Raw genomic sequence first — 23428 nt, forward strand, 5'->3', positions numbered from 1 at the left:
GTAAGTTCATCCCCTCTCTCCTCCGGTGATCATTGTCCTCAGCCCTGTGAGGAAGAGCCTGTGACCTTCTAATGAAACAGCACAGAGAGAAGCTGCTTGCTTTCAGTGCCTCTGTCATCAGCAGCTGTTTATCCCAGGCTTGTTTTTATAGATTCCTTCCTCCCCCCACCCAGCCATTTCCAGAAATGACTGTTCCCCTCTTTCTGACCCTTCTGTGGCAGGATAAACAAGACATCTTTTACCCAAACACCACAGGGCAAAACAAAAACAGGAAAAGAAATCAGGCACACTAAAGCTTTTGATTTAAAATTATCAAGTGTTTTTAGAAGTTCTAGGAGAAAATAGATTTAAAATTTTCATTTTTAAAACATTTTGAAATGAAATTTTATTTTCTCTAGTAGAACATGCACAGACTTGTGTTACCACCCCTCTACTAAGAGAGTGCACGACTCCATTAACCTTGGACTCTTGCTGCTGATCAGGGTGGATGTCTAACTCTGTATGCCAAATCCATTCATATTCTAGTGGTTCACATTTGGTGCTTTTATATTTGCCAATATAAGTTCTAATTTACAAAAAGAAGAGGGCTAGAATGCCTTTCTTGGAGGTAGGTAGATGAAAAGAAAGTAACAATGACAGTTTGTTCTTTAAGTTTGTTCTGATTACAGACCTTTATTTCCATTGCCAACATCTATGTAAGTAAGGATGCCACTGGAGGCTGTTCCTGAGGCACAAGAACTCAGGATATAGGTTTGCTGGACCAGTCTACTTACTGCCGTTAGAGACATGTACCCCATAAGTAAGTCAACACACATGGAACAACAAACACACACACATACACATCACATGTAGCACACATACTCCACAGTGATGTCTCTGAGGGGAAATCTTCAGCACCCCTCTTGGCTCTCTGACCTTTGGGACAGTAGGACTGAGTAGGAAGGATCATCAGGTCTCAGTTGTAATTGTGTCCCCTTTCTGTCACTCTCCTCTAGTCCCTGCACATAGTCACAGGCCACAGGACATCAACAGGGGTACAGCAGCAGCAATGTGGCAATGGGCCAAACTTTCGAGCTAGATTGGTGAATCCCCCTTCTCCTCACCAGCCACAGTCTATAACCCCACCCACACACTTGTTATTCTCCCTATATGCTACGTACTTTGCAGTGTCTTCTGTCCCTTCCTGATGTGGGAGAGAAGCCACTAGCCACATCTCTGACCTGCAGGCTTGCTTCTTGAACAGCTCCTGAGAGAGACTTACAGTGCTGGCGACAGAAGGAAAGTGACGCATTGCCTGATGCTTGGGGGATGGGGCAATGTGTAAACTGCTAACCATGCCAGATCAGACACATACATCCATTCTACAACAAGTAGACTTATGGAGTCGTCTCATTTGTTTCATATAACAATACCATGAATTACTCAGTTTCCTGTCTTAAAAGAAATGAAGCCTCAGAAAGGTTTGGAAACTTGCCTGAAGTCACACAGCCATAAAGTAGCAGATCTGGAATTCAAACCCAGGTCTGCCTGTTACATATAGTAACAATGTCAAAAGTGACGACTGCAGTGCTAACAACAGCAGATTAAGATAGTAGCTAGCATTTACTGGGACTTCCTCTGTCCCAGGTCCATGCAGGGATGCTTATGATGAGCTCTACTCCCTCCAGGAAGTCTTTGTTCACTCAGCTCTCTAGTGTGAAAACAAGGTGAGAAGGTGCCCGACTATCATGTCCAAAAGCCTCAAAACCAGAAAAGAAACAAGAGGGCATGGGGCCCAGGGCACCATCTCCAGCTCCATGGTGCTATTAGTCAGGCTTTGCCTGTAACTCCTGGGGTAGTCCTTTCTAACTATCTAAATAGGACAAAGCAGATGCTTGCTGACTTTGGTGAATTGGCTGGTTAAAGGTTAGGACCACTGACTCCAGGTTTTAACTGCAGTCTGACTGGCACAGAGATATGCTGGCAATATACATTATTAGTGTGAGTGTGTGATCTGTACGGTCCCCAAAACACATTTGAGTGTGTGTGTGTGTGTGTGAGAGAGAGAGAGAGAGAGAGAGAGAGAGAGAGAGAGAGAGAGAGATGTTATGATCCCTAAAAGGCTGAAGTTGGGTCTCTATGATGCAGGGCTCAGAGAAGCCAAATGACATGGCCTCAAGGAAAGGACTTGTCTGAGGGCTAACACAGAGCCTGGCATGCAAGGGTGTCTGGTACATGACAGAGAGCTGCGTTGTGAAGCACGGGAAACTACCGTCATCACCTACCACCAATTCTGCAGTCATCCCTCTCCACAAATGAGTGTCAGGGACAGGTAGCTCAAACCTCCATAATTCATGAATGGAGAGTGCGGAAATAAAGTGGCTGATGTCCCACCCGCCTCTGCCATTTCCCTAACTGCCTTGTGCTCCACACTTAGGCCTACCTATCCTTATCACCTTTGTAGACCATCTCAGAACCCAGCCCCACAATACCACTAGAGGAAGGCTACAGGGGTTAAAGTGGAAATAGACCCTACATCCCTACAATACAGCACAGACCTCAGCTTTGCGTTCTTAGCCTACAATCTGCCTACAAAGCATTTTCCTTTAAATCCCTTTCCACTGTCAAAGAGCACACATGTGACTGATGCAGAGGACAGCAGCCAACAACTCAGACCCAGGGCTGCAGCTCACATGGGATGGGGATCACACTATCCCAGCTTAGCGCACTGTGGCTTCAATGTTCACTGTGCTTGACTTCTTTCTGTCTTGGAGCAAGCCTCAGAAATGCTGGAGCCTATTTAGTTTTCACACACACTCAGCTCCAATGGGAGCAGTCAAATTAAAGAGACAAAGGCAACCCTGATTCCAGAGACCACTGCTCTTCCTATGCTCTGCTCCAGAGGTCATGTGCAGACTCCTCACAGCGGATAGAGTCTATGGCCTACAGGGGCTGTTCATAGGACACTTATGATGGTCAGTATCTTTCTGCTAGCCCTTACTCCTGATTCTTGGGTCATCTACCAAGGAGACCACCTGAATGCAAACCCTTGTTTGTCTCAGGGATCTGCTTATAGGGAACCAGAAGACAATGGTTCCTTTATGTCACCCTCTCAAATCCTCTCCAACATCAAGGGCCATACACTTGGGTAACCCCAAAACATTGATCTACCATCTGGCACAGGCTATGCGTGGCTTGTTTTATCTCAGTCACCCCTCTTTACAACTCCATGTGAGTCAGCAGCTGCTGGGGATACAAAAGAGAAGGGAAGCCATGTACCTCTGTGGCAGGATGGTGAGCTAGGAGCCCGCTGAGGGGACTAAGGGCAGCAAAGACCTGATGCCATGGGAAAGATGGGAAACAGTTAGAGGCCCCAAACACCTAGGAGAATGGCAAAGTGACCAGAGGGTAGCACAAACCACTCCTCAGTTTAGTCAGAGAGGGGACCAGGACAAGGGAACTCATTCCACTTAAGGTTGTGGGCAGCCCTTGCAGAGTGAAGGGCACTCCTACTCATATCTTGAAAGCTCAGCACAAAACACAGTGCCTGGCACATACTTGGAATTCAAAAAATTGTCTGAATGGGAATTATGGCTCTCAGCACAGCTGGGGCTACAAGGAGTGTGCTGGAGCAATCAACAATAGGTGCCAATCTGTTGAAGTCATACAGAAGTCACATACAGCACATCTCCTCCGCTGGGCATCTGCTTTCTTATTCCCACCCCACTGCAAACACACTCTTCTGAATCACCCACTCCTTCAGTTTGCCAAGCCTCACGGCCTCTTGTATCACACTCTCTATTTTTGTATGTCCACATCCCTACCACTGAGTTTTAGGGGTTTAATCACAAGACATTTAACAAATGGGCCCTCAGTCCTACCCATCACCCAGAAGAAAGATCAACAGCTTAAGGCCAGGCTGGCACCAGTACCTCCTTCTCTAACCTTGACAGGGTGCACTACACACAGAGATGAGACTCTGAAGCCCACCCCGCCTGCGGCACATCCACTGAGAGTGACAGTGACAACAACAAAGGAGAAGGGAGGAACTTTAGAGGTGATGGAGATGTGTGCGAATAGACTGGTTTGGATGGTGTGTCTTCATCCTCAAACTCTACAGTTAACAGCTACAACTTGCCAACAGGTTTCTGAATGTCAATTCTTCATTAGAAGTGTGTTAAGAAGAAAAGCAGCCAGGCACAAAGACACAGGTCTGTAATTCCAGCTGTTCAGGAGTTTGAAGAAGGAGAATTGTAAGTTCAAGGCTAACCTAGAGTAATGGATAGAGTTCAAGGTCAACCTGAGCAAATTAGAGAGACATTATCACAAAATAAAAAGTTCAAAAAGGGGGTGGGTGGAGCAGGAGATATAGTTAAGTAGTAGGGCACTTGCCATCATGCCCAAGGCCCTGGACTCAATCCCCAGTACTAGGGAGAAAAAGGAAGGGGGTAAGGGAAAGGAAAAGAGGAGGAACAAGAGAAGGAGGAGGAAGAGAAGGAGGAGGAGGAGGAAGAGGAGGAGGAAAGCATTTGCTGTGAAACTTAACCAATGCCTGTTCCTGTCCCACTTCCAGCATACCTGCATATTAAATTGGTTTAGCATGGTAGGTATCTCCAATTTCTAACAAGCACCATGGAGATTCTGGTGTTGCAGGGTCCCTAGAGCTCACTTTGAAAACAACTGGCTTACACCTTGAGCCCAAGGGTAGTTCCAGCCCTCCCACCTTTAGGCTTAGAGACTTGCATCTGGCAGCCCTACAAGGCAGAAAGCTGAGCTGAGTTTCCAGGGCACTGATATCACTTCTGCATCTGGGCCCTCAGACTCTGAGGACACTTGAGAGGCTTCTGTTGTCTGAGGTGCATGTTCATCTGCTGTCCTGAATATATGCACATATGTCTTTCCTTCTCTGTCTCTATGCACATCAGCACCCTCGCATAGAGTGCTAATGTCATCCTTTCTCACAAGCATGTCCATGCCTGCATGTCATGTATGGCTACACTGTGGGACCTCAGTCAGTGTTTATGAGCATGCACAATCCCTTGCTCTCATGTGTATAGCAAGGTTGCAGCAGGGAGATACTCAAATACACTCAGACTATGACACTGAAAATTATTTTGTATTTATTAGCAATTACCAGGTAGTTATGAACATGAATTAATAGTTACTAAAAGACTAATTTCAAAATACATACCATACAACTAAGGTCCCAGAGGCAATAGAGATTTGAAGGGAGCTAACCAGCCAAGATAACTTACTGATCACTTCTTCATAGAAACAAAACAGTGTCTCTGCTTGTTTTTATGTGTGTAAGTTACTATCCCCCAATGTGAGCCAGCACATCCTCTCTTCCTGTTGTCTCTATTAGTAACAGAAGGCAAGTTTAAGAGCTAATATTTGGCTGGGCGGTGGTGGCACACGCCTTTAATTCCAGCACTCGGGAGGCAGAGGCAGGCGGATCTCTGTGAGTTTGAGGCCAACCTATCTACAAGAGCTAGTTCCAGGACAGGCTCAAAAGCTACAGAGAAACTCTGTCTCAAACCCTCCCCCCCCCAAAAAAAAGAGCTAATGTTTGCCATACATAACTAACTGCTTGCAAAGACCTTTTTCAAAATTGGTCAATCACTTTTTATATATTATGATCTGTATAAGTTATATTATTTTTGAAACTTCTGTTTGTGGCAACACCCCTTATTGGAGTGTCTTACACCTTTAGCCTACAATAATCTGGTGTTGTGGAATATGCCCTGTTTGTGTTCATGGGATATGAAGGAAGGTTCCCAATGGGGGTCAATGACACCAGAGTCACCAAAGGGTAAAGACTGTCTACCCATAGCCAGAATCCCCAACTCTGACCCACAGTCTGATGAGCACAAGTCCTGGTCACAACAGAATCCAGATGGAACAGTGTGGGTGGCTCACAGCTAACAATCTATTCGATGAGTCAGGGAAACAGGTGGTGGGGGCAGGAACAGGACTGAAGTTAAGGGGCCCCTCCAGAGACTATTACTTTGTAGTGGTAGGATTTGTTTTTTGTTTGTTTGTTTTTTTGTAGTGGTGGGATTTTTTTTTTTTTAAACCAAATCCTAACAGACCAGAACTTCAGAATCCAGCCTCAGAGAAAGCAAAGTCACCAAACAGAAAAGCAAAACAAACACTATACGTCCTCTGGTAAGTCAGGTCTGTCATCAATCATCAGAAAAATCAAATGCACTAAGGGTCCATAGGCTATGGGTGGGCCATCATACAACCTAGACCTCTGTTCTCATTCCTGAATAAATACAGTTACTCCCTGGTCTTTGTGTCCCCCACAAGCTTTTGTCTGTTATGCCTTTTGCCAACTAACTGTACCATCACTAACCTCATCAGATGATTATTTCTTCAAGGATTTACAGAAGCTTCTATCGCATCCCTTTGACTAAACCCCAGCCCCGACCGTCAGACCTCACACTCTACCACTGGGCTCCAACCCAGACCTTGAGCCACTGGCACATCCCTAGTCTCACTACAAGGCCGTGGCCCAGACTCTCAGCCCCAGCCATCTCACGCTTCTTGAAGATCTACCTCAGACCCCGTCACCACAGCTCTCACTCCACTCAGCAAAGTCCCTTCCCTGAACTCTGTGGGCTGTTTACTCCCTTCTGCTACCCACTTCAATCTGGTATACAATGGGCTTATGAGAACTATCTGTTAAATAATCACACCCTTGAAATACCAAATATCAGAATTATATTTCTAGAAATTTTTTTTAATCTTAAAGGCAATTAACTCAAAATTTGAGAACATACCTTTACTTCCTATACCCTCAAATATGTAGATATCCAGAGATACTAAATCAGTGTCTAATAGATGAATGGAATTAAAATTTCTATCTTTACCTAAAAACCATTTTAGAATTATCTGGAAGACAGCCTCTGCCCAAAAGAATCAAATGAAAAAGAGTATTTTTAAAAATTATAGGCATTTATACTGTCCTAAGTTTTTTATATCTTTCCTATCTGTCTAGTTATTTACTTATTGTGTGTGGTATATGAACACACTTAATTGCCATGGCATGTATGTAGAGGTCAGAGGACAGAGATCAGTTCTCTCCTTCCACCACATGGGTCTTTGGGACCAAACTCTATCAGGACTGGTAGCAAGCACTTTTATCCCCTGAACCACCTCACCAGTCCTTATGAGCCCTGATTTTTTTAATGATCACTTTTGTGGATTGTAACAATGGTCTGAAGGGTCTCAAAAACATCTATACAAAATATTTTTAAAAGAGCAGAAACAAAACTGTACACATTGCCACCTTCAATTATCTTTTGTCCAACGGTGGTTTGTTTTGTATGTGTGTGTGCGTGGTGTGTGTGTATGGTGTGTGTGTGGTGTGAGTGTGGTGTGTGTGTGGTATGTGCGTGTATGGTGTGTGTAGTGTGTATGGTGTGTGTGGTGTGTGTATGGTATGTGTATGTGTGGTCTGTGTGTGGTGTGTGTATGGTGTGTGCTTCAGAGTTTAATATCTGGTCTTGTTTTTAATTTACCAATTATACTGACAGCAGAAATGCCCCAGCATCAGGTAATTACTTACTCAAAAATATCAAAACCTCGGTATCAATGGAGAATTAAATAATGACCTGGTAGGAACTTCTTTAGTGAGGTAACACAAGTAAACAGGGTCCCCTGCCACTGTGTTCTTCTGGGCATGAGCACCTGAAAGGTGGTACCTTGGAAGAGGCCTAATCTTGGCTAGAACAGGGTTTCTCAAGAGTCTCTGGGTTAGGGGTAGGGGATGGAGATTTCCATGGGTCAGGGACCTCTTCCCCCAGAGGGCACAATAGCTCTGGGATGGTATCTAGAATAATTCTATTCATATAAAATAAGCTCTCCAGATTCTTAGAAATCTTGAGAATTCTTAAGAATCCCAAGAAAACTTGAGAAGCAGCACTGCTGAGTTACCCTCATAGCTGACCTGCAGGGCAAAGGCTAAGCTGGAAGACACCACTGTACCCCACCATTAGACTCACGAAGACCTGAAGAAGACCTGTCTCCTTAAAGTCACATATCGGGCTTTCCTTACAGAATGCCAACAGCAATTCTGTGGCAGGCTAGAAATACAGGGTGCATAATTAAGAGGGCATGAGAAGAGACAGGCGCTTCTTACTCCAAAGTCTAATTTGCCTTTCCTACTGACTGAGCATCAGCAAAGTTCAATACAATCAACGAAGTCAAAATTGCCCACAGAAATTAATCATGTTTTTCTAAGGATATCTTAAACACGGATGTTAAAAACAAATGAATTAGGTCCATTTAGGGCCAGAATGTCTGAAACTTTTGAGTTTTACCTTTTAATACATACCTCTCTCATTTCTAAATCTAAACTATGTACCTCATAAAAACCCTCACAATTTCATTTACAAACAGAAAATCTTTAATGTAAGAGAATAAGTAAACCTACCCATGTATTTTCACTTGTTTTTGAAACTTTACTTAAATTTTAAACTTTGCTTAATCTTTGTTGTTGTTTTGCTTTTGTTTTTTGAGACAGAGTTTCTGTGTGTAGCTTTGAAGCCTGTCCTGGAACTCGTTCTGTAGACCAGGCTGGTCTTGAACTCACAGGGATTTGCCTGCCTCTGCCTCCCGAGTGCTGGGATTAAAGGTGTGTGCCACCAGTTACAACCTTTAATTCATACGAACTTATATGTAGTCAACTGCGACTTTCTTGAGCCGTCCTCCCTGTCCTGAGTATACATCATCCTTTCCCTAAGTCTCTCTACCTAAATACTTAATAAACTCACTAGCTTTGCTTCACCCTGGCTCTATTGAGGAACCAGCTTAGCTGAGTGAATCACTGAGAGGAAGTGGAGCTCCTGGGGCTCTGGGAGGCAGTGTTGGTGGCAGAGCCAAGCACATACCTAGCTGCTGCGGAAAACAAGTGGCTTCCAGGCCACCATCTTCCTTCTTCCCAGGTCCCTCAGGCTGAGAACAGGAAATTCACTTTTATATCACACTATTTTTTTTTATCATACTTGATGGGGGCCATGGGAATGGCAATTAATATTTAACATGATGGAAGGACAGAAATGTTCATCCCTTTGTCCCTTTGAAAGTGAGGTGTTCCTAGTGGCTACTGTGCCAGGTTCAAGACAGAGGATCCCTGGAGAGAGACAGACCCTGAAGGACAAAGGCCCACCTGGCAGGCCCTGGGGAAGGCTCATCTACAGCATGTAATGACCTCTCTGTCCTTAGCTAGAAAGCACCCTTGCTCGCTCAAAATGTCCCAGAAAGTATGCTCTTTTAGGACAAGGATCTTAATGACAGACAATCAAAGAGTTTCTCTTGTTCTCTCTTGCCAAGTAAAAGGTGAGGTAGTCAGGCAAATCACCCTGCATAGTATGTTTAGACTGACTGGATGAGTGGGGTCAAAGCTGGATGCTGTTCTCATAAGCTCCCACTGACCTATGTGGCAGCAATCTGGCCATGCCAGGGCTCAGATGAGTCCTGTGGTAGGCAGAGTATCATGATTAATTTGGAAACCGAACATCATTCCACGGCTCTGGGCCCCTGACCATAGTTTAAGTTGTCAAGTTGGCCTTGAGGACACAAGACGATGGAGACCCCTGGGGAGAGGGAAACCGTTCTGCCTAGAATTTTAGGTAGTAGTCACTTAAAGCCTAAAGGAAAGGGGTACCATGAGCCCCCAAAAGAAGGTGTCTCAGATGGAAGTAGGGATGCAGGAAGTAGAGGTGATTGTGCCTGTTGAAGAATGACAGTCAGGAGCTCATAAGTGCCCAATAGTAAGCAAACAGTCTTTATCACCCCACGAGGTGCTCAAATGGCTGAGCAGGCCATAAAGCTGGTGAGAGGGATATGAAATTCAAGTAGAGGGTTTAGTCCTGCCCTAGTTCCCATGGAAACGTCACTGTTATAGCCATAGCCTTTCTGAGCTAGGGTCTCTGAAAACAAAGTAAGACTCCAGAGTCCTCAGCAGGAGGGGCACACAGTGGGCGGAGTGACAGTGGGACAAGAGGGCATGAATACAAAAACGGCTTCAGAACCCAAATGTGACTCGGGTCAAGTTTGTACAAGGATGCATTGCTTATTAAATATAGTTAGTCTCCATGCTTAATTTTCAGCAAACTGCAATGAAGCTGGATTCTGTTCACTATGAGCAATACAGGTTAACTAAGTAATAAAACTTCACACAGCCCTTGACTTGGCACAGTTTTCCCTATATTCAGGCCAAGAGCTGGGAAGAAATGGCCTTTGGCATCCTGAATTTGTAAGTCTAAAATAAAGTGACAGCAACAGCCTCCATTTTGCAGTAACTAGAGATCACCCCAGCAGCAGCCACCTCTGGGGCAAGCTGCTTCCCTGTGATGAACCACATTGAGCTGGCTTTCAGGGAAGGGCCAGGCACTCTCCAGAGAATATGGGTTGTTGGCTTCCACCTCTATTAAGGAAGGGTGCAGTTCCCACTGTCCAGGCTCCACCTGACTGGATGGCTCCAGAAGTGAGTCCATGGCTCCCCTCCAGGCTGAATGGGTGAAGAAGAGCAAGCAGGGGTAGATTTATCTCGCAAGTATGCAGCAGTCTGAGAACTCCTCTTAAGAGCAGAAGGCAGTATGTATATCTGAATTCACAGAGAAAGCCCATATCAGATGCCAGAGCTAGGCAAGTAGGAATCCCTCTTAAGAGGAATGGAGAAGACTTGCAACCCATTCTTATGACTGAAGGCTGAGGGTGGGGGAGAGAGATGCAACCGTGCTGCAAGCAGTGACGAGGCCCAGAGAGGAGCAAGTCAGACGGGAGGCCCAATAGACAGGGACTGGTGGTCCCAGGCCAGCAGTGGTGACGTAGCTCGTCTGTCCAGTCTTTCTTCTGGACCCTTGAAGAAGGTGTAAAGAGCACATCCACCATCAGGGCATGGGACAGGAGGTTTCATGAGGCAAGAAGTCCTGAGATTTTCCTATTACTAGCATAAGTCAACCTCTTGGGTGTGGGTTGGCCTACTTTCTCATGGGAGTTTTGAGTTTCTTTTCTCGCCAATTTCCGCCTCTGTGGGACTGGTCACTACTACTTCCAACACAGCTCTTTGCCATTCTACAACCTGAAGCCTCGCTTTCTATTTCCATCACCTCCTGATGCTGTGTCTCCCACAGACCGGCCACTGCACATAGCACTAGGCTGTATCACAGCACCCTGGGACTGGTATAAAAAAAAAAAAAAAAAAAAAAAAAAAACCAGCTTCCAGCTCATAGGTTAGGCAGTGAGCACAAATCACACAGCCCAGTTTTGGATTCTACTAATGTCAAAGCCTGAAGCATGCTGGAGACTCCTGGATGGCCAGGGTCTTGTTTGCATCCTTGGAGCTAGCTAGCATTTTGCAAGACCCATATTAGAAATGAGATAAACACTTGTGTGATGTCTGAATATGCAAGTTTTCTTGCTAGAGTATACTTTGTTGTCTGCCCCCCACCAAGCTCATCAATTTAAAAAAATGGTCCTCAGTGTAGTGATGCTGAGAGGTGGTAAGGCCTAGTGGAAGTTCATTACCAGTGCTGTCCTTGGAAGAAAGTAAGGTTAGAAACCCCTGACCCTGAACCATTATATTTTTTTTCCTATCTAATCATGTGATCTCTTATTCCTATGCATGCCCTCACTATTGCAGGCCATCTATCATAACGTTGTTGACCTTATGACGTTCAAGCATCATGACCTTGAACTTTCAGAACTTGAGCTAAATAAACCTCTTTTCTTTATAAAATTACCCAGCCTTGTGTATTTCCTTAGAATTAAAAAAAAAAAAGTGGCCTCAGGGTGGCAGGGGTAGATAATGTTTCCGGACACAAACTTATCTTGGGAGGGAACAACTGGCCCCAGGGCAAAGATTCTGCCTTCCTCCAGCCTTCCCACAGGACGTAACAGTCTTCTCAAACACTGCTGTCAACCTGTTACACTCTCCCACACCATCCGCCACAAACCCCTGCTTGTTCAAAGTTTCCAGGACTTGTTCCAGGTACTATTCACAAATCCTCTGGTCTGGCCAGGCAGTTCTCCTCATCTCCTAAATGAGCTTACATTTTGCTACCCTGTACCTGTTATTGGCACATCCCTTCCAGTTCTAGCTATCTGGGTTCACTCCAGAAGAACCTGACTTCTCCACTCTTCACCCAGCTCCCAAAATCCTTTCCATCTCACAATAGCAGACCAATAATGTTACCTTCTTATTTGGCTTCTCACTGTCACTCCTATCTGCATGTATTCTAATTTTCCAATTACATTAAGGTCTCTCTTTTTGTTTTTAAAAAGATTTATTTCTTTTTATGCATAACAGTGAATGTATGTATGTATGTATGTATGTATGTATGTATGTATGTATACCATGTGTAGGTCTGGAGTCCATAAGAGGGTTATGGGATCCCCTGGAACTAGATTTATTAATAGCTGTGATCTGATATGTGGGAACTGGGAACCACACTGAAGTCTTCTGTGTGAGCAGCAAGTGCTCTTAACCACCACTGAGCCATCTCTCCAGCCTCCAGATTAAGATCTCGTTCTGGTAGCAACCACTAGCTATGTTTGTAACTCTGCCATCCCTGTGGATGCCCCTGGGCCTCACGTGCCCTATGACTATTTCCATGGAGAAAGTTTTACCTGTAGTATCTGGATTGCAAGTAGGTAGAGCAGACGGCTTTGGAGACGTGACTTGCTGAACCAAAGTCAATGACCTTCACTCGGTATGGCTGTCTAGATGGATCTACCAGCATGATGTTTTCTGGTTTGAGGTCAGCATGGATAAGACCCAGGCTTTTGAGTTTCATCAGGGCTGTAGCTACCTGCTGGAGGACTGGGCGAATGTACTTGAGGGGCAAGGGGCTAAACTTGTTCTGTTTCAGAAAGTCATAGAGGTTCTGCTCCAACATCTCAAAGACTAAGCAGGTGTGATTCTTGTGCTGGAAGCACTCATAGGCCCGCACAAAGTTGTAGTCATCTGCGCTCTCTGTGCTCAGCCGGGCTAGGATGCTCACTTCAATCTGACCCTGCCGGGCATAGGAAGGGTGGTTCTTTAAGATCTTAATGGCCACAATTTCATTGGTGCCCCGTTTCCAGCACTTGACCACTTGCCCAAATGTCCCCCTGCCCAAAAACTCCAACACCTCATAGGTGTTGGTCATGGAGCACAGCACCTCATGCTGCACTAGCTGGTAGTCGCCTTCGCTGTTGGAGCCACTGTTTTTGGAGGTGGCAGTGGATGTGGTGGCAGTAGCTACAGTGGCCCCGCTGGCATTATTCTGAATCATGGGTGGATGCTCTTCAATGATCTGCACGCTGCTTGTGTTCTCAATCTCCTCACTCTTTCGCTTGAGTCCACATTTTTGGTAGGTGTCAAGGAGGCTCACAGTGCTTCGACGCATTAGGTTATGTGGTCCGCCGAGGACTTGCCCGGTGACAGAAGTGCTACTTGCTGATGTTACAACTATGTGTCCAGTACTTCCTGGGAAGATGATGGTCTGCTCGTAAGGTAGGCTTGGGTTTGGGACTGGCAAGGAGGTGCTGACGGTTGTGGAGGCTGGCTGAGAAGGTGGTATGTTCTTGCTCTGGCTGTACGCTTTGCTATGGGAGCCGTACCCAGTCATGTCCCAGTTGGAACTTGGCTCTACTTTCAGTTTCTTCACACTACAGAAGGCACTTGATTGAAGGGTGTGAGGGGAGAAAACTTGCACATGTGAGGCCATACCTATGAGGAAAGAAAAAGGAAAAGTAAATATTTGAGTTACTCCTCCATGAATAAACTCCATTGATTCATTTAAACTCTGATCAGATTGCTCTTCCAGTTTAAAAGAATCTTGAGGACTGGAGAGACAGATTCGTGAGTAAAGTACTGCTGTGAAGTATAAACACTTGAATTCAGGTCCCCAGAACCCATAAAAGCTGCACAGTCACATGCACATGTGATACCAAAGCTCCCACAGCAAGATGGGCGACATAGACATGAAAGTTTCCAAAAGCTCATGGGCTAGTTAATATGCGATATGCAGCAATGGACAGCAAGAGAGCATCTCTCAAGCAAGGCCAAAGGGAAGGGCTAACACCTAGTATTGTCTTCTGGCCTCTAAACATTTCTTGCACGCATAATGATTTTAAAATGCAGCAGCTTGAGAAAGCAAATCGATTCCACTCAGAAGCACATGCTGGTCTCCTTGTTGGTGAGACTAACGGTTCCCATGCTCTGTCATTAGACCTACCAATCTTAGGAGACTCAGTAATCAAGTCAAGAATCAGATACAGAACTGGGACTTGGTCCATCATTTATTTCTTCCATCATTTATTTCGTGTAACTATACTTGTAAAAGAAACCACTTCCTCATTCCTATTCAAGTTGCATCTTGCTAAATCTGAAGACTGTATCAAGTACCCAGGTATTACATACTTAGCTCCTCCATATAGTCAGCTTACCCTTCTCAATAGAACCTAAAAACCAGGTTTATCACTTCTAAGAAACATGTTCCCACAAAACCCCATCTCAGGGGCCTCTCATGATCGTCTGTGTTCTGGATGAGACATACTACCTACCACCTGGAATCCTAGTCATCTTGAATTCAGAAGAGTTTTATATGGATGATTTGGTGTTTAACTGGCTTAAAACATGCATCACTTTTCAGACAGGGCCAAGTAGCACCATTCAAGGACTTCTTGCTCACCTACTTTATCAATCTAGACATAACAAATTTCTCTAGAAAGTCCTCAGATTTCAGATACTGGGGACGTGGCTCATTCAGGATAAAGTGCTCACAATGCAGGCATAAAGGACTGAACATGATTACATGATTTGTAGCATTGACAGAGACAGACAGACAGACAAACACACACAAAAGGCGAGGGGGAGGGAGGGAGGGAGGGAGGGAGGGAGGGAGGGAGAGGGAAAGAGAGAGAGAGAGAGAGAGAGAGAGAGAGAGAGAGAGAGAGGGAAATTGGGTGCAACTTTGCCCACCTAGCACTGGGGAGGCAGAGATGGGTGTATTCTTGGGGTTTATTGGCCAGTCAGTCTAACCTAATTGGTGAGCTCCAGATTCAGATTCACTAAGAGTCCTCATCTCAAAAATATGTGGACTGTGATTAAAAGAGGCACAGATGTTTACCTTCCACACACAGTGGAAGTTGAGAGAAAGAACTATGATTTCATACTGACATATCTGCAACCTAGATAATCTTGAAACTATTTAAGACCTTTCTGCAGTAGCTATATAATTTATAATTGTGGTGATATTGGATATATATATGAAAAAACACAATAATGAGAAAGGAAAAACCCTTAAAGGTACAAGAAGAAACAAACACCAATTATCTTCTAAGCTACTCTGATAACCATTTCACGTATGTGTATATGTGTGTTTGTGTGTTCATGTGCATACATATATCTGAGTATGCATGTATATGTGTATAGAGACCACAGGTTTCATAATGGGTGTCTTCCTCAATCACCATATTTTTGGAGACAAGTTTCTATGGATCCATAGCTCACTAATTCAACTAGACTGGCTGGCCAGCAAATCCCAAGAGATCTTCCTGTCTCCACCTCCCCAGTATTTGGGTTACAGATTCTTGGCTTTTTAGGTGAATGCTAAGGATGGAACCCAGATCCTCATGCTTATGTGTCTTTCTGAATGAGTCATCTCCCCAGCCTCACTACCATTTCTTACAAAAGCAGTTAGAAAGTGGAGAGTCTGTCAAACTCCACTGATACTTAACTATCTAGCTTCAGCTGCTCTCCGAACCCCCAGCACTAATTAGAGTGATTATTTAACATCTTCCTCTTAACCCCATCACTTGTCCCCTGACCCTCCCTCTCTTCAGCAGATCCCCACCTTCTATTTTGTCCAGAATCCCAAGGTCAGTCTCAAGTTCTGCTAGTCTCCTAATCTATATTCTCCCATTTTTCTCTAGAATCCTGTTTTTGCTGTTCTTTTTCCTTGAAGCTATTGATTCTCTGTTTATTGGACAGAAGTCTTTAGCTAGTACTGAATAAGGTTGTCCAAATGAATCACTGACCTAACTCCTCCCTTCTGCCTTCAAGTGTGTATGAATGCACAAAGTTCCAATGTAAAAGGCAGGAGTAGCAGTCATAGCCCCCTCTTCACTCATTCCTTCTTACCTGCAAATCGATGCTTGCTGTACTCTTTTCTTCAATGCTCACTCCTAATCCTCTCCCCCAACATATCCAAATACCATAGGGTAAATAACTTCCTAATTGCCTAATCCAATGGCCCTTTCAACCCCTATTCTCCTTCACCTCCCTGCAGTATCTGACCTGACGACCACTTCCTTCTTGATGCTCTTATCTACACTAATGTGAATCCCTAACTGTCTTCCTCCTCCCCATGGTTAAGTACACAGGGTTAAGGCAGTTTCTCTTCTCCCTCCTTTAAAATGCTGGTGCTTCCAGTAGTCTGTCTCCTTTGAAAGGTATCATTCATTCAGACAGTTTAAGCAGTCATCTCTATGAAGGCAGCTTCCATATGGTTACCATGTACCAAGTTCTCACTTGAATGTTCCACCAGTAAATTTCTGTCTCCTGCTACATCAAAGATGATCTTCAAAGCTGAACTCCTTGTGTTTTCCCCAAAACATAATCATCTAATCCTCCATTCTAACAATTCCTTTTCTGTTAGTAAAGTATTTATCTAGTTGCTTGGTTCCCAAACTGTGGATTTATCTTGATGAGTCTGCATTACTTCAACAGGCAAAAGATACACTCAGTATTGATAGATTTCTCCTTCCTTTAAAATGTCTTTTTTTTTTTAATTAAAAGTATTTAAATAGCCCTATAAGGCAAAATGTCTCTTGTATCCAATTCTTTAATCCTGTTCTTTTTGCCACTCCCAATTTGAAATTATTACTTTTCTTTCTTTCTTTTTTTTCCCCTCCAAGACAAGGTTTCTCTGTGTAGCGCTAGTTGTCCTGGAACTGCTTTGTAGACCAGGCTGTCCTTAAACTCACAAATATCCACCTGCCTCTGCCTCCCAAGTGCAGGGATTAAAGGTGTGCACCACCACCACCCAGCTGAAATTATTACTTTTCAAAAGTAACCCTAAAGTAAATATAGGAACCTGATCTACCTGAATGATCTTTAATGTGCCTGTATCTGGCCACCAGATCTGTCTTACTTCAGAAACCTCTGAGCATTGTTCCTCTGTCCAAAAGCTTTTGGTGATGCCTTAGTTTCCAGAAGATAAAGTTGAAGAGACAGTATACATCTTGGTCCCAAATTCCTGCTAGCTGCATCTTCAAGCACTGGTTTCCCAGAAGTCTCAAATCTGAACTGGTCCCACTCATCTTCCTAGAAGAGACTGCTCTGTACTTGCTTCTTTCACTCTCCAGCACATGTGCCTTCTGGAACAAAGTCACTGCTTCTCCAGTTTAGAGCTGAGACAAGGTCGCATAGAGGTCAGGCTGCCCTCAAACGCACTATGTAGCCAAGGATGACCATGAACTTCTGATCCTCCTGCCTCCATCCTCCCCAGTGTTAGTTAGGATATGAGCCACCACATTTGACAAGTGGTTTCTCTCTTACATTATCTACATGTTTAAGCCATGTTTCTACAACTAGACTATATTCTGGCACCAAGGACTACAGTCATACCTCACACCTCTTTGCTTTTGTCTCATAAATTCTTTGTGTCTTCCCCAGGCCAAATTTAGAGTGCATGGTGAGCACTGCTAACTGAAAAAAGTCAGTAACTGCTTTGTCACCAGTCACACATATCCAAAGAAGCTAGCCTGACCTGAAATTAGAGAAAAATCTGCCAGTGTCTTTCTACACAAATAAAGATTTTTAAAAAGCAAGAGAGAGGGCCATGTATGTGGTCCATGACTACACTTGCAGTGTGTGAAAGGTAAGACAGGAGAATTGAGAATTTGAGGCTATCCTGGGTTATACAGCAAAACCCTGACCCAAAACAAACAAATCTCTAAACTCTAAAATGAAGGAAAAAAAAAAAAAAACTACCAAAGCAGAGGCTAGTCAGCTCCTGTCGTGGGCTGGGCCGCCATGCTCTGCTGTGCTCTGACTTCTTAGTGGCAGATCTGGTCTAACCCTAAATCCTACTCTAAATCTGCCTTTACCCGTGAGTCAACAGAGACTTCCCTTCTGGTTTGAAAGCTGACTCCAACCTTGACCTGGGTACTATGACTAATATGCCTGTATATGTCTGACATAATTATTGTCTGACACGGTTATTTTAGTTTGTTATACAATCATATTTTCACCTGATTTTTATGTCAATATCTCCCTAATACTACAAGTAGAGAAAGTATCACTTAAATGTTCATATAGTTATAAATGCTATAAACCAGACATGTCCAGCCTATGGCTCACAGAACTCATGTGTTCCAGTACACCTATGAATGTGGCCCAACACATTCTAGATGACACTTTGTTACAATGTCTAAAGTTTTGGCATCCTTGAAGCAATACAGAAAAGAACAATCCTTGGCTTTTAGCTACCTGTCCCTGGAAAAGACTACACAAAATTAACTCAGCTTCTGTCCCTTGAGTGTACCTTGCTCCTCTCTCTTTAAATTACTGCTAGAAGAAAAGAGAGGAGGAGGTGAGAAAAGAAATAAGCGGATTACACACAAAGCTCCGGAGGCATTGGTCCCTGTCCTCACTGTTTTACAAGTTCTTGGTGGAAAGGCCACATTGCAGAGTGGAATTTTACAAAGGGGAAGAGGGTAGCTTATGACTTATTTGTTATTGGGATGATAGCCAAGGGTCATAAAACTGTGGAAATCATCACTGGCTGCCTTGGGTGACAGATGCCCAGGATCAGCAAGAAGACCTGCATGGCTGGAACCTCCCTGCACCCTTCACTGTGGCCAGCTGCCTCAAATTCTGGCTGGGGCTGTTGTGGCTACTGCTGAGGTCAACAGTCACTATTCCAAGAAGTAGACCTAACAACCTTTTTACCTTTGTTCTATGGCACAGTCCATTTTCCTATGGGAAACAGAATGCTGAAACAAAATAAAGCTAAAGAAAGATATTAATGATGCTTTTTAAACCCTAAAATCTTTATAAGAAATAAAACACTGGTAGTTTTTTTTGTTTGTTTTGTTTTTTTTTTTTTTTTTTTTTTTGGTTTTTCGAGACAGGGTTTCTCTGTGGCTTTGGAGCCTGTCCTGGAACTCGCTCTGTAGACCAGGCTGGCCTCAAACTCACAGAGATCCGCCTGCCTCTGCCTCCCGAGTGCTGGGATTAAAGGCGTGCGCTACCACTGCCCGGCAAACACTGGTAGTTTTATAGTTGCATTTTAAAATAATCTCACAGCCACAACCAAACTTATTTCCAAACATTTCTCCTTGAAATGATTTTCTGGAACAAACCTTCCTGATTAGTTCAGATTTCTGTGAGTCAAGCTTACAACCTTTGCCACTCCATTTATTTAGATCCCTAAGGCAAGGGACAAGGAAGAGGGTGGGAAGACCTGTATGTTTTCCACTTGAAAGGAAGTGCTAAATGTTTCCTCTCATTTCTTTATGGTCTGACCCCTGTACTCTTCAAGGATTACTGACCTTCTGGACACACAAAATAGTAATAGTAATAATTTCCCCCCCACCCCCAAAATAGCAGGGGCTGACTGAACATTTTCAGTTTGATCCTATTGAAAACTTCAATCTCTGCCCCTCCTCTTAGGCTTTTAGAAGAAAAAGTAGCTTTGTCCCTCTTTAGTGGGAGGGTAGGTTTTAATTCCCTGGAGGGCAGTGTGAAAGACCAAAAAATAACACAATAAATCTGCAGTAACTACACCTGCTCCTTAGAGGCGTAACCCACCCAGACCTCTCAGTAAAGCCTTGGTGGCCTCTAAAGATAAACCCTACACAATGCATTGATTGCTGAGATAGAGAGCAGAGCATCTACAAAGGAGTATTCTTACTCCCATGCTACTGGCTCTTGAGCAGGCTAAACTCATGAGCACTGAGCACCAGTTCTTTCCATGTTGTAAGGCTCATGGAAAAACTATCAATAAAAAAGATTTATTTACAAACTGGCTACAAATTAAGTCAACTTATATCACACAATAAATTCTTTGCTGCATGACAAATAAAAAGAAGTGCCTATAAGTCTGATTAAAAACAGTCACAACAGAATTAAAAGTGCATCATTTTAAGTCATTCCTTATCAATACAAAAACGACAGACTGCCTCATATGTGAAGCAAACCCAGGTCACACAAGTTTAGAATGTGTTTTGATAGCTTGTATGTTTAAATGATGAAAAGTAACTATTCTTTTTTAGGCTTCCCTCCATCCAAAACGCCCACTTTACATCAAAAACATGTAAAAGTCTGTATTTCAAAATACTATTTTTCAAAGCATTTGCCTTGTAGCACTGGCCTTTATATGGATGCCATGTATGTCCACACAATGCTATCCCACTCAATTTCAACCCCTATTTAAAACCACGCACTATTCTCCAGGTTTTAAATTACCAAATACCCATGCCACACCAGACTCTAGGAGGGGTGTCTTTGAGGCAGGGTGAGTGAGCACCTTTGCCTGAGACAGCCTGGTTAGCATAGCATGCTCACCCCATTTACACATGTCCCACACAATCTCATTCTCACAAAGTTGAAAACTATCAAGTCAGAGGATGGTATAGGCTCTTAGAATAGGGAGCAAAATCAGACTGTGATCTTACTTTCAAGCCTACATAACTCTGTGTGGCTCTTTGTTTTTCTTAATCTTCAGGGTTCAAAGAGAAATTCTTTTTTTCCAGAGTTATACTCAACCTTTTTCTGGCATTTTGAGACAGGATCTTCCTATACAGTCCAGGTTCTAGCTTCAAGTAGGAACATTTGCCTTGAACGCCAATGCTAGGATTACAGGTGTTTGTCATCATGCCCACCTAACTTTTTTCATTTACAGAAACAAAAACCAACAAAAACAAAACAAACTACAAGAAAAGATAAGTTCCTTCATGATCTTGAGTTTTTAACCCATTATTTTTTAAAACAACATTTTTTTGGAAGATTGTGTCATTTAGTGTATTTTTCCTAACATATTTGCTTCATTTCTTCATAACTTTTTATTTCACAATTGGATGAACTGGAAAGTTGCTTCACATATGAGTACATTTCCTTTCCATTTCACCACCCCAAATTATCTACTGGAAGATCAGACTCTGGCGAAACTACAAGGATGAATGAAGGCTCAACTATATGATTAATTTTTTTCATTGAATTAATTTCACTGAACTTAGCAAAGCTCAAGAGAAGCAATTATAAGTAAAAATAGGCATCATTTTATCAGTATTTAAGGTTTAATTTAGGCCTGGCAGATGTAAAATAGACTGCCACTCAGAATCCAGTTATAGTTAAAGAGTAGAGTCCAGATCACTGTAAGAGGTACCAACTTCCTCACTTCTTAAAATCTTTTGGGCATACATTGACTGAATAATGAGCTTCTGATGGAAGCTACAATGTTATTTTGTTTTCCTACAAATACAGAACTCAAAGGATTAATTCCCATACTTAACAGAATACCCTGTCTTTTATATCACATTTTGTATATAAGATATGGAATAAGTTAAAATAAATCAGTGTTAGAAATACACACACACACACACACACACAATCGGGTTTGGTGGAGCATGCCTTTAATCTCGGCACTTGGGAGGCAGAGGCAGGGCACTCTCTGAGTTTGAGACCAGTCAGGGCAACACAGAGAAACCCCACCTCAAACCCTTCCTCCCAAAAGAAATATATATCTAAATGGAAAGTTTTAAACCCCTAGAGTAGGGTAAATTTGTATAACCCTTGATAAACTTGTGATGATTTAATGCCTCCCAAGGGTTGAAAAGTATTAGAAAAGATTCTTCATTGATATACAGAATATTCATAAAATTGTAGCAATTATTCTGTGTGTCAAGTCTGTATTTTAAAAGAATGTGAGGCAATTTCAGGTTAGCCTGTTTCTAAATGACAGATTTTCAAAATAGTGTGTACTAAATATCTTTGGGGCTTTTATATAATGTTCAATCAGAAGGTGTTTATCCACTAGTTGTATAATGTTAAATAAATGATACAATTCTACCAGAGTAGTGTAGAATTAACCACAAGCTCTAAAGAATCTTATTTTTTTTATAATGACAATAGAAATACTATTGCTGCAGCACTGAGCATTTGAGAAATAGAATAAATCATTCATCAGATGTGTATTACAGGTCCTCTATATAAAAAAGACCAGCATGAATTAGAATGAAAACACAAAAACCATCTATGGCATCACCATTAGCTGGGCATGGTAGCACATGCCTTTAGACACTCAGGAGGCAGAGGTAGGCATTTCCCTATGATTTGGAGAGCAGTACAAAGTAAGGATCCCATTTGAGTGCATGAGGGGGGTATCACCACTGTCCTAAAGGAGCTTTAAAATCTCATAGCTTCGTTAAGTCCGATGCCAATTTAAAAGGACAACTGGCAATTGTAGCCAACATAAACAACTGCCAAGGTAAACAGCATAGTTGAGAGCAGGATTCACCCCGGTTATAGTCACACAAGATTTTACAAGAGATGAGCTGTGACTAAAAAGATAGATGACCTTTTGAAAGGTGAGGCTGGCTTTCCAGATCCTACTAGGAGGGTATAATTCCAGTCTCACAATGGGGAGTAACCAGCACTGTTGTCTCTGTCCTCAGGAAGCTTCCGCTTTGTTTGGAAACAACGGAAGCCCATTTGCATATCAGTAATATATTAACAAACGCTAAGGCAATAATTAACTTCTAGGAGACATTGTGCACACCAACTGCCTGTTTACCTAATTCTAGTAACTCCAATATTCTAGAAATAATTCTAGCCATTTGAAGCTGGTGTGATGTCCCAGCTGTCCCCTGACCCACCTTTGGCATTGACTCTTTTAACTTTCATGACCTCTCTTGCTCTTTTCTGGACTCCGGGTGCTTATTCCTCAGGACTGTGCAGGAGCGTGCATTTCCCCTACTAAACAAATGGGTAGATACGTTTTAGGGAGATGACATAAGTTGCCCAAAGTCAATTTGCTACTAGCAGGGTTGAGTTTGGAACTGAGGTCTGCCTGGGTCTCAAATTCATGTCATTACTCAAGCTTCTGCTTCATTTGTTAGGTTCTTAGATTAGAAGCATGAGGCCAGGCAGAATAGCAACCATGGACAGATAAAAGTCACAAAAAAAGAGAACACAGATCAAAACTTCAAGACATAGCTGACTACATCAACCATGGCAGACACGCACAACAATGACCATGGCTTCTATTACTTCTGTCTCCTCTGGTCAGGATAACAACTGAGAAATGCATTAAAATTATTTTTTTAAAAATTTATCTCTTTTAAGAGGCAATCATCTCCTTTTTAATGTACAATGGAACAGCGGCCAGAACACTGGTCTTGAGTAAGAAGACTTAGACTAAGTGACCTGGAGAGGTTGCATGGCAAA

The 23428-nt window shown here is 43.1% G+C and overlaps 1 protein-coding gene across 5 annotated transcripts in view; it reads right to left on the reverse strand.

Annotated features, from left to right (window-relative positions):
• Hipk2 (homeodomain interacting protein kinase 2) overlaps window positions 1-23428 on the reverse strand; it is a 191658-nt gene that overhangs the window by 122228 nt on the left and 46002 nt on the right. For 4 of the 5 annotated variants that reach the window (XM_041675494.1, XM_041675493.1, XM_041675491.1 and 1 more), the window contains exons 1-2: window positions 22858-22933; window positions 12619-13702 (exon numbers count right to left, since the gene is read on the reverse strand). In XM_041675494.1, the coding sequence (XP_041531428.1) occupies window positions 12619-13702; window positions 22858-22885 (1112 nt within the window). In that variant the 5' untranslated portion in view covers window positions 22886-22933. Of the gene's footprint in view, window positions 1-12618; window positions 13703-22857; window positions 22934-23428 lie in introns of those variants that run through there. The other variant, XM_041675492.1, reaches the window with a different exon arrangement.

This window comes from Microtus oregoni, unplaced genomic scaffold, assembly GCF_018167655.1.
Source record: "Microtus oregoni isolate MIOR12 unplaced genomic scaffold, Mior012 000026F_ref0000081, whole genome shotgun sequence".
NCBI lineage: Eukaryota > Metazoa > Chordata > Mammalia > Rodentia > Cricetidae > Microtus > Microtus oregoni.